The sequence below is a fragment of the Haplochromis burtoni genome, unplaced genomic scaffold (genome assembly GCF_018398535.1).
Source record: "Haplochromis burtoni strain Fernald_Lab_line unplaced genomic scaffold, NCSU_Asbu1 Contig_938, whole genome shotgun sequence".
In the NCBI taxonomy this organism is placed as follows: domain Eukaryota; kingdom Metazoa; phylum Chordata; class Actinopteri; order Cichliformes; family Cichlidae; genus Haplochromis; species Haplochromis burtoni.
In genome coordinates this window covers 28,997-41,888 of record NW_024583299.1, presented here as the reverse complement: position 1 = coordinate 41,888, position 12,892 = coordinate 28,997, and the positions used below count along the sequence as shown (strand labels likewise).

General features: G+C 47.9%; 2 protein-coding genes across 3 annotated transcripts; both read right to left on the bottom strand.

Annotated features, from left to right (window-relative positions):
• Positions 1–2,305: 2,305 nt before the first annotated feature.
• On the bottom strand, positions 2,306–4,293 carry dnph1 (2'-deoxynucleoside 5'-phosphate N-hydrolase 1). Of its 2 annotated transcripts, none has more exons than XM_014330733.2 (4): positions 4,004–4,293; positions 3,003–3,074; positions 2,812–2,922; positions 2,306–2,732 (listed from the first exon to the last, which is right to left on the bottom strand). In XM_014330733.2, exons 1-4 carry the CDS (start codon positions 4,182–4,184, stop codon positions 2,617–2,619), a joined length of 480 nt encoding a protein of 159 aa, XP_014186219.1. In that variant the 5' UTR covers positions 4,185–4,293; the 3' UTR covers positions 2,306–2,616. The 2 variants fall into 2 exon arrangements, with proteins under 2 accessions (XP_014186219.1, XP_005951398.1); XM_005951336.3 differs by having other exon boundaries at positions 4,049–4,275.
• A 1,392-nt stretch (positions 4,294–5,685) lies between these two features.
• Positions 5,686–9,653, bottom strand: yipf3 (Yip1 domain family, member 3). Its single transcript, XM_014330729.2, has 9 exons — positions 9,412–9,653; positions 8,565–8,774; positions 7,229–7,335; positions 7,104–7,149; positions 6,783–6,875; positions 6,573–6,704; positions 6,282–6,395; positions 6,057–6,180; positions 5,686–5,898 (listed from the first exon to the last, which is right to left on the bottom strand). The coding sequence occupies exons 1-9, from the start codon at positions 9,475–9,477 to the stop codon at positions 5,777–5,779; spliced, it is 1,014 nt and encodes a 337-aa protein (XP_014186215.1). The 5' UTR covers positions 9,478–9,653; the 3' UTR covers positions 5,686–5,776.
• Between the last annotated feature and the right edge of the window lie 3,239 nt (positions 9,654–12,892).

Sequence of the window (12,892 nt, the reverse complement as noted above, 5' to 3'; positions counted from 1 at the left end):
GGGTCGTATTGATAGAGACTTGAGGTGTTTGTGAGGACATTTCAGGCATTTTTCCAGTGGAAACACTGAGGTGAAGGTGGGCGGGGCTTCCTGCTCAGACTGCAGGTGAATAAAACATAGACAAGCGGAGCGAGCAGCTCAAAGCTGCGAGCTGATGAAACATTTAAACCTTTTTTTCCTTTTGCGAGTCCTTCATCCTGCAGACACGTCGTCCTCCTGCTGGAGTCGTCAGCTGCTGTTAAATTATTCACCTTTTTTCCGTCTCGCTAATATTTCACTGTGTGTGTGTGTGTGTGTGTGTGAGAGACTCTGTGAGGAATGAGGTCACTGAGACTTTCCAAACAGACCAGGTTTCAGGGTCGGAGTCCTGGTACCGTTTACCTGGTACAAAACCAAAAGGTAGGTGTGTGTGTGTCAGTGTGTGTGAGAGAGAGAGAGAGAGAGAGAGAGAGAGAGAGGGTATAAATAGATGATACATGAGGACTCGTACATCTTTAATGATGCGACTTGTCGGAGCAATGACATCACTCTGCTTGTTTTAACCTTCACATTAAAACGCTTCACAGCGTCAGTGTGTTGTAGCCTTTAGTTAATGCTTTTATTCTGAAAAGTATTAACTAAAGAGGTAGGAAACGGTGATGAACGACTCTGGTGATCTAAGGTCAGACTGAAGTGGTGTTTTCTTGTCTGCTTCCTGTTTAAAGTGACTCTGTGTCCCAGCATGCATCAGAGAAACATGCAAGTGTTCGCGTCAGTGGGTCCTTGATTTCCAGGCCCCGTGACAGCGGCGAGCAGCTCCTGTTGTCGTGTTCGTCTGATGTTTTTGGAAGCTCAGTTATCAGTGCTTGCTAACGTGTGGTGTCGCGCTGTTATGCGTCTCCTTTTACAGAGTAGATGATTTTTAAAAATGGCGTTGATGAGTCAGATCCTGTTTGGAAGCCTCTGTATTAGTTGGCTCACCTGTGCAGGTGGAGCTGGGCGGCCTCACTGTTGGCGCTAAAAAGGTAAACACACGTTTCTACTGTATTTTCTTTTTTCGTTCTGTTTCGATGTGTCTGCACCAAGCCGACACCATCATGGCTGCGGACGGGCGGGGGGCTTATGTGAAGACGACATGGAGTCACCCGAGGACCGACAAACGGTAACTAGTGGGGGAGTGTCTGATTGTAATCCCGCCCCTTACGCTCTCCCCCCCAACGGGTGCTGTCTGAGGTCACGACCTCTGACCCCAGGCGCGGTGTTTTTGGGGTCAGCTGGGTGGTTTCCTGTCCTTGCCGCGTCTCGCCTGGCGGACAGAAACGGACTGTTAATCTCTGACGATTTTATTTTCTCAGTTTGTAAACAATGTATATTTTAAAGCTAATAAAATATTTTAAACAAAGCTCCGCCTCCTCGCCTGTTATTGTTTTAAGGACCTTTAAGTCAGGTTGGAGTTTGGTTTGTACTGCATGAAGGAAATAATCAGATCGTCTCGTGTCTGAGCTTCACTGGGCGATGCTTCTCTGTTACCCATGCCCAAGCAGGTTTTTATCTACTAGGGGCGACCGTGCCTCAGGGAGTTGGGAATCGCATCTGTAACCGGAAGGTCGCCGGTTCAATCCCTGGACTCTCTGTCCTGGTCGTTGTGTCCTTGGGCAAGACACTTTACCCTACTGCCTACTGGTGTTGGCCAGAGGGGCCGATGGCGCGGTATGGCAGCCTGGCTTCTGTCAGTCTGCCTCCACCAGTGTGTGAATGTGAGAGTGAATGAATAGTGGTATTGTAAAGCGCTTTGGGTGCCTTGAAATCCAATCCATTACCACTGCGATGGTCGAGGAGGTGGAGCCGGGATGGACCTGGCAACCTCCTGATGGCGCCGCAGTTCTGAATGTGGATGCAGAGATGGACTGCTTTTCAGTGATTGATCAATAAATGCATTGAGCAGCAGATTTCCCCCCACTGTGACGCGTGTGGAGTTTGTAGCTGAATGTTGGGAGGAGGAGCAGCCTTTCCTCATGTATTTAAGGTGGAATTCCAGATGTCAGAGCTTATGTCGATCGAGTGGAATAAAGATTCCAACGCTTGCAAAAATAACCAGGTTTATCAAGCTGTTCCCGAACGCCTCGTCAGCGACCGTTTCCTCTGAGGCTGGACGGTAGCCCCACACACAGATTTGTATCAGGCTCTGCTGCCACCTGCTGGTAGCCGCAGGAACTGAGTCCTGCTGCGCCTCCCTCTGTGCGATAACTCGGCAAAGGATTGTGGGTAATGCAGTTTGAATCACCTGTAACAAGCTTCCAGTGAACAAGGAATCAGCCGGAGAACGGACTGTCCGAAGTATTTTAATGCAGGGGGACCTTTGAACTTTTACATTAAGTATGAACCAAATCAGAGTCTTTGAATTTAACAGTTTCAGGAAAAAAATAGAAGAGAATCACCTGAAACCATCAGAACCATAATGACCATTTCAGCAAGAAATATCCTCAGAGACACGTGAAGCATGTCCCTTCACATTAAAAGCACAAGAACATTCACGATCTCAATTGGAAAAGAAATTGCTTTGATTTTAACAGACATGGACCAATCACAGGGCTTCACTTTATTTAGGAAGGTGATGCACATCTGGAACAGCTGCTTTCAGTTTTTCAGGCTACTAAAGAACTGTTCCAGAACCTTCTCCACCTCGTCCTTGCTGTAATCTCGCACCACAAAGTTCTCGACGTCAGTGGCTCCTCGGATCATGGCCGACAGGACTGCACAGAAACAGGAAGTCAGCACGAAGCAGCCAACCAGGTTGAAGCGTGTCAATGAGGAAACAGGAAGTGCACTCACTTCGTCCTGACGATGGTCTAAACAGGCAGAAGATTTTTTTCTTCATATCGACGGCTCGACCGAGCTCGTAGCCAACACCCAGAGACGGCTGCGTCACCTCGGCAACAACCACTGAGATCAGAGGTCAGAAGTCACATGGGTCACTGGCTCAAATTCCGTGATCAATGATCAACAAAACGATTGGTTCTCACCATCAGATTGACGCAGCCAATCCAAGTCTCGGTTGTGAATGGCCTGGTCCCCGGACGCTGCATTGTTCTCTCCTGTCCAATCATAGTGCAGCAGTTCAGTGACATAACGCACACACGCACACACTCTTATTTTGAAGGTCAGAACCAGAAAACCAAACCTGAAATCGGATACAGTTAATGTGACTCCGCCCATTTTTGTGACGCAAATGCTTTTATTTCTGAAATTTTTTTATTTATTTTTTTACCTTGGAGGTCAGCAGGTGCTGGTGTGACCTCGCCCTCTCTGATGCTTCACGTTTGATAAAGCGCGTCACTCTGACTTTGGCTGTTACTTCCTGCACAGCTCGCTCTCCCTCTGTGTCCTCAGAGACCAGTTTACCATCAAAGCGCTGTTATTGTCAGGCACCAGTCTGCTGCTGTGTTCAGTGTCGGCCTCTGACATCACAGCCTCATTTCTCCTCTTCAATACTGAACAAATGTTTGCTCAGCTGTGTCTGTAACTTTGCTGTGCTTCACTTCAGCAGCATCAGGTAATGTTCACATGCTGATTCATGGTTTGCTTCAGTTTAATATTTTTGAGGTTATCTGCTATAAAAAGCCAAAGCAGGAAAATGTTCTCTATGTTTTTATCCTCAGTTACTTTGACAGGAAGGCCTCTGCTGTAATGCTCACACCTCTGATGAAGTCTCACAGCTTTGTTTTCATACACAGACATAAAACATGGAGATGTGCTGATAACTGATCAGAATTATGATATTTCTGACTGTCTCAGTTGGAATCGAATAGAATCAGAGAAATCGATTCCCAGCCTCTTCCACCATGTGAACGCGCACCGTTCTGACTGCCGGTGTTCTGGGAATCCATCCTCCCTGACAAACCATCCTACCCGTTTTTTCTACGCATGCGCACAACACGAACTTCAGTGGCGAACCGTCCTACCTTTGTAAATGTGACATACAAGCATACTTCAGCAGCTAGAATTAAGTGACAAATCGTCCTACCTTTGTTCATATGAGCATATGAGTTTTCTGTGTGTGACCTCTGACCTCTGTCGCTGAGCTCGGCGCTGCTCACGTGCTCGGTCAATACGGTCCCGTAGCTCTGTAGCGCGTGCACGATCCTCCGGTACACGTGCACGTCGTCCCTCCCGCCGCGGATGCTGCCGCAGAAATAAACCTTCATCCCGTTTCTACTCAGACTCTACTGACGGTTCCCGCGCTGTCGCTATACGTCACCGGAAACAGGCGATCGTGCTCGGAGCTTGCGCCCTGAGCTCAGACTGACAGGGAGCTGAACGTCACGGAGGTGAAAGGCCAACAGCCCTCCTCCTCCTCATCGGGATCGCGTGCCTTCACGGGGTCTGACACCTGAGGGTCACCCCCACCTGTATCTATAACCACACACAGGTGTTTATTTCCACTGCTGTGATTGGCTGCTTAGACTCTGATTGGCTCAGACAGAGTTTAGGGTGAAATAAAATTTAAAAATCAAACTTATTCTTCTGTGGTTTAGTCCTGACAAACTTCCTGTCGTTTCAAAATAAGGCATTTCAAAGCACAACATCAACTGTCAAAGGTCTCTGACACACTAAAAGTGTTTCCACTAACAGGTATTTTACAGCTGGTTTCCGATTCTCCCTCCCTGTATTCCCGCCTGGATGTTTTTCCAGTTTGGAGGCTTCAGATTTTTGCAGTTTGCAAACAAAGTTCCTCCGATTCTGTCGCACTGTCAGAAACAGCTGTTGCTGTCCTGCACAGTAATTCATAAACACAGATATTATTTGATGGATTTGGCTCCTGGCGTTGTTTACAGGTGCTGTCAGCCTGCCAGTAGATCACCTGTCGGGAGTTTTCTGGCACAGCTGTGGGGGAACATCTGCTTCCCTGCAGAGCTTTACTCCACAGAGAGGTGACCTCTGAACCCCTGCTGTTGTATTTGGAGTTATTGACTGTGTCACTATTGTGAAACAGCACTGGAGATCTTCAAGTATTTATTAAAGACAATCATTCATTGATACGACCCGAAAGAAGCGCCTCAACACATTTGAATCCACATCTTCAGGTTCGGGTTGATAACCAGAAGATTTGTGGTTTATCTTGGAAAGGTGCTTGTGTTGGATCAGACTGGATCAGTAGGACTCGTGTTCGGGGTTGTTGACGGCAGTGACTCACACTGAACATTTCTCTTCCATAAATATAAATGTGGGAAGCAGAAAACTGAAAATAACAAAATGCACTTTTGTTTATGATACAACTTCTTTTTGGAGTGAAAAAGAATCTGTTACTGTTCATGATGTTTCATATTTTTGTGCTGTTGCTGTAAATATTTGTGTCTGTTCTGAGTTTTAGTTATTAAATCGAGTAAACATCATGAATATCTTCACTTTAACACACATCATGTGACCTCTTTGTTTTTTTTTTATCTGAAGTAGACTCAGGTGAGTTTTCTGCTGACTTCCTGTTCACCTGTGACAACACACAGCTGTGAATGCATCAGAACATTACTCTGAAATACAGGCTTTCATTTTGGAAAAACTGACGTACAGGAAGTCTGAATTTGATGAAACCTTTATTATCCCATATGTACACGATCAATAAATCAAAAAGTGAAGGTCGGAGAAGAAACAACCCCTTTTCACTGGCAGCCTACAGGTTGATGTGCAAGAATGATTGATCACTCACACACACACACACACACACACACACACACACACACGCGCAGGTCTTTAAATTGAAGCGTTTAAGTTTCACAGACATAACAGAAACCCCCTCCCCTCAGTAGGCGCTCAGCAGCATCCCCGGGTTCCTAGCCGTGGCGTTGAGCATCACCTCGGGCACGTCTCTGGCCACCCGCTGCATGGGCGCCATGTTGTGTCCTTCCAGGGAGTCGAGCAGCCCTGAAACAAACACGGAGGAGAAAACACGAGTCAGCAGACACACCTGTGCAGAAGTAAGCATAAAAACCAGCGAGACAGAGCACGCCGTGCCGACCGAACCGCCCTGGACCGGCAGCAGGAGAACCACAAAGACCTGTCTCTGTGCTTCTGGTTCTGACCTTCTACGATGGTGTGGTAGTTGAAGTGCAGGTAGAGCAAAAAGAGCATGTGCAGCAGCCCCAGCATCCCGCAGAGGAGGAGCCGCGGCGTCTGACCCACAGTCCGAGAGAGCAGCGCCGCCACCTGCACGCGCGCGCGCACACACACACACACACACACAAACAGGTGAGCTCACACAGGGAGCGTGTCCTGGCACAGGGGCTGATGGGAAGCGACAAGCTCACCATGCGCAGTGTGGACAGGCCGCCGAGCAGCAGCCACAGCCCGTAGAACAGGAAGTGGAAGTGGATGTTGTAGGTGACGAGGAGGACGATGCAGGGACCAAACAGGCCGTAACCCTGGCAACGGGAGACAGGAGGTGAGGTCACATGACATCTTGTAGGAGGAGGAGGGCTGCATTCAGGTGCGGCTCAGAAACCTGAATCACATCTGAGCCAGCAAAAACACACCACCCTGTTCTGTGTGTGTGTGTGTGTGTGTGTGTGTGTGTGTGTGTCTGCAGTTCCAGGACTTACCAGCAGGGACAGCATCTGCAGCATGGTGATCTGAGCGTTGACCAGGTATGCCAGGAAGTAGATAAAGGCAGAGACGCCGAGCCAGTAACCGAAACACGTCCCGATAGCAGTGCCCATCAGTGTGCCCTCTCTCTGCAAATACACACACAGAGAACACTTTAACAGACAAAGAAACATGAACAGGGTGTGTGTGCATGTGTGTGTTCTTACGATGACAGTTCCTGAGGTCTTCATGCCGTGCAGCAGGATCGCCACCAGAGTGAACACCAGCATCAGCGGCCCGTACAGCTCGCCTGCGATCTTCTGCACAGGAAGCACACGCGTCAGAGGAACCTAAACCTGGATCTGAACATCACCTGTACAGGTGTGAATCTGACCATCGAACTGCAGTGAGACACGTTTGGACCCTTTATCAGCATCTCCACCACTAAGCTCCCTCACGAACATCAGCTCCAGCCTCCGGTCCAGCAGGAGGCGCTAAGCCTGCTCACTGACTGCCATTAACACTACGACAAAGAGACTCATGCATACCTGGGGGAAGTTGATCATGCGGACAGGTATCAGCGACTCGATCAACCTGCGGGGGAGTCAGCCATTAGCTGTTAGCACTAGTCTCAGCAGAAAGCAGGAAACAGCTGACAGGAAGGAAGTCTTACCTGTTGCGCACCTGTACCGGCTCTACGTCAAAGTATGGCCGCAGGATGTCGATGTTAGCGTACAGGTTGAAGGCTTTGGAGGCCTGACGCTTGCCCGCCTGCCACACCTGAACGCATCACACAGGTAAAACATTTCAGAGAAGAAGAAACGAGTTAGCGCTTTTCCACTAACACCTGCTCGGCTCGGCTTTTAGCCGTAGTACCTGGTACCAGGTAAAGTACCTTTAGTACCTGCTTGGCCAGGGTTCCAAGTGATCTGAGGTGATCCAAACATGTAACATCAACAGACTGCATCCCACCGATTGGCCGGTCAGTGGCTTCACTCGATGAGACATGAGAGCGACTCCTTTAGGAAAATCAAAACCGCCTTTTTTGAAACCCACAACAAGGAATGTGGCCACACAAACCAACACCGCGACGTCTGACTGAACGCCACAGAGCAGCGGGTGCACCATCGCCTCGACATCCTCCACTGTTGTGTCGTGTTTGTGTCACGTTAAAACGACGGCACAGGACTGTCGTCACCGCTGACGTCAAACGACTGAAGCCGAGCAGGTACTAGTGAAAAAAGCGGTAAGAGTGACGTCACTAAGTAACAACAGAGGCGTCCAGGGGCTGTTAGGGTTGATTTTTAAATAAAGCTGTTGTAATTATATTTATATACACACTGCAAATGTGCTCGTATGGGTTGGCACTCCTTTGAAGGTTGAAAGCTTCGTTCGGCGTGACTGTCCGGACTGATAAACTGTAGGAATGACGTCGACTGCAGAGGTTTGTTCGCAACACGCTTACACACAGATAATGGTTAGAATAAGTCTCTGGGTTCGAGCGTCCGAGCAAGATATTCTGAACCTGAACTTAGAGTCAGTAGAAGAACAATGGATAATAACATTAGATTATCAAGGCTGGGCAGGGAGGTGTTTTCCTTTTCTGTCTCGGACAGAGAAGCGAACAGATACCGGGCGATGGACGGGGAGGATTCGCCAGGAGACAGCACGACTGCCGCGTCTGTGTGGGAGCCATGATAACCTTTGTTTTTGTCTCACTATAGAAAGTTGTGCTGCCCGTTTGAGGGTTATCCTCTTGGTGAACCAGATGCTTGATTTCACACACAGATCCACAGCACTGTGTAAACTTGTAATTTCAGCTGCCAACACAAATTAAATCTTTTTAGCTGGCAGACCTTTCTCCTGAATTTCCTTCTGAAAATTTGAACACGGCAGAGCCGGTCTTTGTGTGGCACAGAGGAGCTTTAGCTGGACTCTGTAACAGCAGCTAACAGCTACAGAAGAAGAAAATGTTTGCAAGTGTTTGAGACCAGATAACCCCGCCTCACCTCGTCGGCCACCTGCCGGCCCAGCTGACCCTTTAACCCCTTCATGCCCAGGAACTCTCCGTCGTCGGCCACGTCATCCTCGGTGGCGGCAGCCTCTGCCGCGACCTCCTCCTCCTCCTTCATCCTCTGGTGCATCTCGCCCATGTCCTCAAAGCTCGAGCCCGACGTGTCGTCCATGTTCTCCATGTCGATGACCGCTGAGCCGCCGCCCTGAATGCAGGAAACACGAGAGTGAGGGAAGGAGACAGGAGAGGAAACACGGAGACGTATAAGGAGACAGGAGAGGAAACACGGGAGACGTATAAGGAGACAGGAGAGGAAACACGGGAGACGTATAAGGAGACAGGAGAGGAAACACGGGAGACGTATAAGGAGACAGGAGAGGAAACACGGGAGACGTATAAGGAGACAGGAGAGGAAACACTGGAGACGTATAAGGAGACAGGAGAGGAAACACGGGAGACGTATAAGGAGACAGGAGAGGAAACACGGGAGACGTATAAGGAGACAGGAGAGGAAACATGGGAGACATAAAAGGAGACCGGAGAGGAGTCTTACTGAGGTAGGGCTCGATCCGTTAAACCGACCAACAGTTTGTTAATCAGTTTATCAGAGGAGCTTCCAGCTGATTACAGCTGTTCAGTCGGCTGATCTCAGGTCAGCCTGGTGTTAGCCTGTTAGCTCTCGGGTCTCCTGTTACCATGTTAGCATGGTTTGATTCCTCACAGTGCTTTAACCTCGCGAGCTCACCTGTACGCTGTTTCGGGCTAACCTGCAGCGTCACTCAGGTGCTGTTACTTTTATAGGCCGGCTGGGATGCTCGTTAGCCTGTTAGCATGTAGCTCACCTGGATGAGATTATCGTCGAAGCTTCCCCATGGTTCCGTGTTCCTGCTCCCGGAGCCCGAAGACATTTTCCCCACAGCAGCAGCGGCTCTCCGTGGGGTGGAGTCTGTGTCCGTGGTTCGGTCGGTGGATCCGCGGATGGATCTTTTTCTTTTCCTGCTTCTAAAATCTGATGTTTTGGTCCGTAGAACGCCCCGCCCACCGGCTGACGCCACATCCCCAGTCGACGTGGAGGTCGAAGATATCGCGATATTTCCGTGAGAGTTTTTTCATTCATTTGATCATATCTGATTCATGTCCTGAGATTCCACTCAGGACAAATCGATGTTTTACAGACGCTCACCACTCCATTTCTTCTCTGACATGCAGATGATGTTTGTCGAGAACAAAGGGTTCCAGTTTGAAGCAAAACTGTAAAAAAAACATGTAGCAATCAGAAAAGATGAAGATACACATTTTAAATCTCAGTCAGGGAGAGATTGAATTCTTTCTCGTGTGACATTAAATCTGCTCTGAGTGGTCTGATGTTATTTTCTGATGGTTCACAGTCACACATCACTTCTGAGAGCTGATTAATGCCAAGTTGTCTTTAATCCTGGTCCAGTGAGCTCCAACAGCACGCTTATTTATGTGTCTTTTTAAAGATTTGGAAACATATCTTGATGCTCAATCATCCAGGTAAGCAATTCCCAAAAAGTTGATTCTGTTCATCTCAGTTGATACTCCTGACACATACGGGATCACTACAGCTTTTCTTTATGTGATGTCCTCTGCTTCTCTGGCTGCTGTGTCTGATGGTGTTCGCTTCTGTTCACGTCCTGATCACACTCAGCTTATGCTCCAGTGGATGATCAATTCAATTCAATTTTATTTATATAGCGCCAAATCACAACATAAGTCGCCTCAAGGTGATGAGAGTCAAACCTTAAATACTGATCTGTATGCGTAGGTTTCCAGTACACATAGTGTCCGGTTTACTGGGTGGGATCAAAAACACTTACTGGGTTTGAGGCTCTGTGTTGGTTTGGGTCTCCTGAGCGAGCAGAGACTTGTCAGACGTTTTCTTTTTAACTTAAACCTGCAACTGCTTCATGACTTTGAGCATGTTTGTCTTCTCTGTCTCAAAATGAACCCAACAGGTCTAAAGTCAAATATAGAAGGTCAAACATGTTGAAAGTTAATTGTAGAACAGGATAATAGTTTTAATATGTGTAACCAGTGTGATTCTGCGTTGTGTCTGATACAAAAGGTAAAAGAAAGAAAGACCTCCAAGTAAATAATTTGCCCACTCCAGCTCCTCCAACCAAATACAAACAGTGGGGAAGAGGGTTAGCTCAACCCACCACAACTTCCAAGCTAGCAAGGAGTATATATTCATGCTAGTATTTATGGCGCCTAAAACACATTTATGATACACACATACTACACATTTATAACATCTAACAAAAACAGGCTTAATAATGACAATAATTGAACTAAAATCGCAATCAGAAACATCCAGGTGGCTAAATATGCATTAGAATCAGAATCAGAATACTTTATTCATCCCGAGGGAAATCAGGGTTACAGCAGGCAGCACGCTAATGGCGCATGTGCACTTACAAAGGAACCTTCTGACCAACTTTACACAAACATCACATTGGGCAGACATGTCAGAGAGGTCAGCTGATAGGAAAAAAACAACGAAAATACACTACATGAGGTAAGAGGAGGAGAAAAAAAAACTCCACTCAGACTGAGCTCCTAGTGGGAGAACAGTTTGATAACAGAAAAAACACCTCAGCACAAAAAGCACATGACTATCAACACACCATAGAAACACAAGACAAGCAACAGGGGCGGGTAAAGGGTGAGAGAGCCGGTGTAGGCAGCGCATCCGGTCCTGCAGCATCTGTGCTGGTCCAGTCGACCGCCATCTTTCCCAGGAGGAGACAAGCATCGAAGGCGTTTGGAAAGGGAGGGGGGATGAGTGTGTATCAGTGTAAGTGTATGTGTGTGCGTGTCCATAGTTCAGCTGAGACAGTGCCCTTCGGCCTATCAGGCTAAGTAAACAGTCCTCCAGCCAATCCAGGTGTCCTTGCATGGGATGGGAAGAATAGCCGTAACACAGTCGTTATCAGGGAGTGATTGTTCGGCTCCAGCCTTGGGCCTGCAGCTGGCGCCGTGATGGGGATCCGCAATGTTTATGTTGGTTTTGTTAATTTCCATGCGAGCAGCCCAGGAGAATTTTCAGGCTGCTCTTTAACAGTCCGACTGGTCTCTTGATCTCCCGTTGGAGAGCCGCGATCCTCCCCATGATGGTATCAAACTTCTGTTCCATGGTGTTATTGTTCTTTTGATTCTGAGACCTCACAACTGCAGTGATCCGTTCCGTGATGTTTTCCAACTGTCGCTCAAGGGTCTCATTCTGAGCAGGCCTCTCTCTGATGTTTCCCCTCATACGCTCAATGGTGTTGTTTTGAGCCTTCACAGCAGCTGCAAGCGTCTCCAAGGTGTTGACCATATTACGTTCGTTGTGAGAGGTCGCGCCTCGTTCCATTTCGATTCCAGCGGGCAGCCTTGTGGGGGTTTGAACAGCCAGTTCCGCTCTCTTATTTCTCCGATAAACCAGGGCTAAGCCAGCTCCAATCAGCATGAACCCTATCTTCAGCGTTATATGTGTGTTTTACAGTGTTGGGAAAGAAATTACACCCACCTCTCCCACAGGGGAATTGTAGAAAAGGGGAGAGGCAAAAGGGGTACATTGTATTTATAGGATTGCACCAAAGAAGAAGAAGAAAAGAATGAGGAGGGGCTCTAACTGATAATGAACATAACTACAGGCTTGGAGGTCCTAAAAGTCAGGTATAAAAGGAGCAGTTTGGGGGTTTAGAACACATTTTGTGTAATTATAACAATATGTGATTTATGACCCTGTTACATATGCTCAAATGTTATATCAGTGGTGTACAGGCAGCAGAAAGAATCAAGTCTGTGACTGAGTAGCTAAGTGCGGGGATAAGTCTGCTGAACGCTGCCTAAAACACAACAGAACACCAAGAAGTGTTGGCCCAAGGATCGGCCCCGGTAACAGGTACTTATTTAGACATTGGCCTTGAAATGTGAAAGAGAAATCAAAGACTATGCGATCTTTATTGTTGTGACTTATCACGTGATGAGAAATGTACCAGGCGTCTTTGCCATCGTCAATCCCCTCAGAGCTGAGTTTAGCCACATAACTAGCTTGCTCTAACTTTAAGATCTGATCTCTGTATGAACGGCTTTGTCAGGATCTGTGGCTAATCGAGATTCAGTATTGCAAAGTCGTGACATGACTGCAGATGGAGGGACATCCAAAAGACCTGCGCTTCAAGGCATTTTCTCAAAGTGGACCTTTTCCGATGTTAGTTCAGTACCTTTGGACTATAATGTCAGAGGGCTACAGTTACCGGCTGTGTCCTAGTCTCACCAGCAGGGGGCAGCCTCACGCTGCACGATAGTTTG

Excerpts from the sequence above, each read along its gene's own strand:
- yipf3 (XM_014330729.2), bottom strand. The coding sequence starts at position 9,477 with ATGTCTTCGGGCTCCGGGAGCAGGAACACGGAACCATGGGGAAGCTTC. Across the intron at positions 7,336-8,564 it reads GCCGGCAGGTGGCCGACGAG|GTGTGGCAGGCGGGCAAGCG; the intron begins GTGAGGCGGGGT and ends TGATGCGTTCAG. Across the intron at positions 6,181-6,281 it reads GCCTGTCCACACTGCGCATG|GTGGCGGCGCTGCTCTCTCG; the intron begins GTGAGCTTGTCG and ends GCGCGCGTGCAG.
- dnph1 (XM_014330733.2), bottom strand. The coding sequence starts at position 4,184 with ATGAAGGTTTATTTCTGCGGCAGCATCCGCGGCGGGAGGGACGACGTG. Across the intron at positions 2,923-3,002 it reads TTGGCTGCGTCAATCTGATG|TGGTTGTTGCCGAGGTGACG; the intron begins GTGAGAACCAAT and ends CTCTGATCTCAG. Across the intron at positions 2,733-2,811 it reads TAGACCATCGTCAGGACGAA|TCCTGTCGGCCATGATCCGA; the intron begins GTGAGTGCACTT and ends GTTTCTGTGCAG.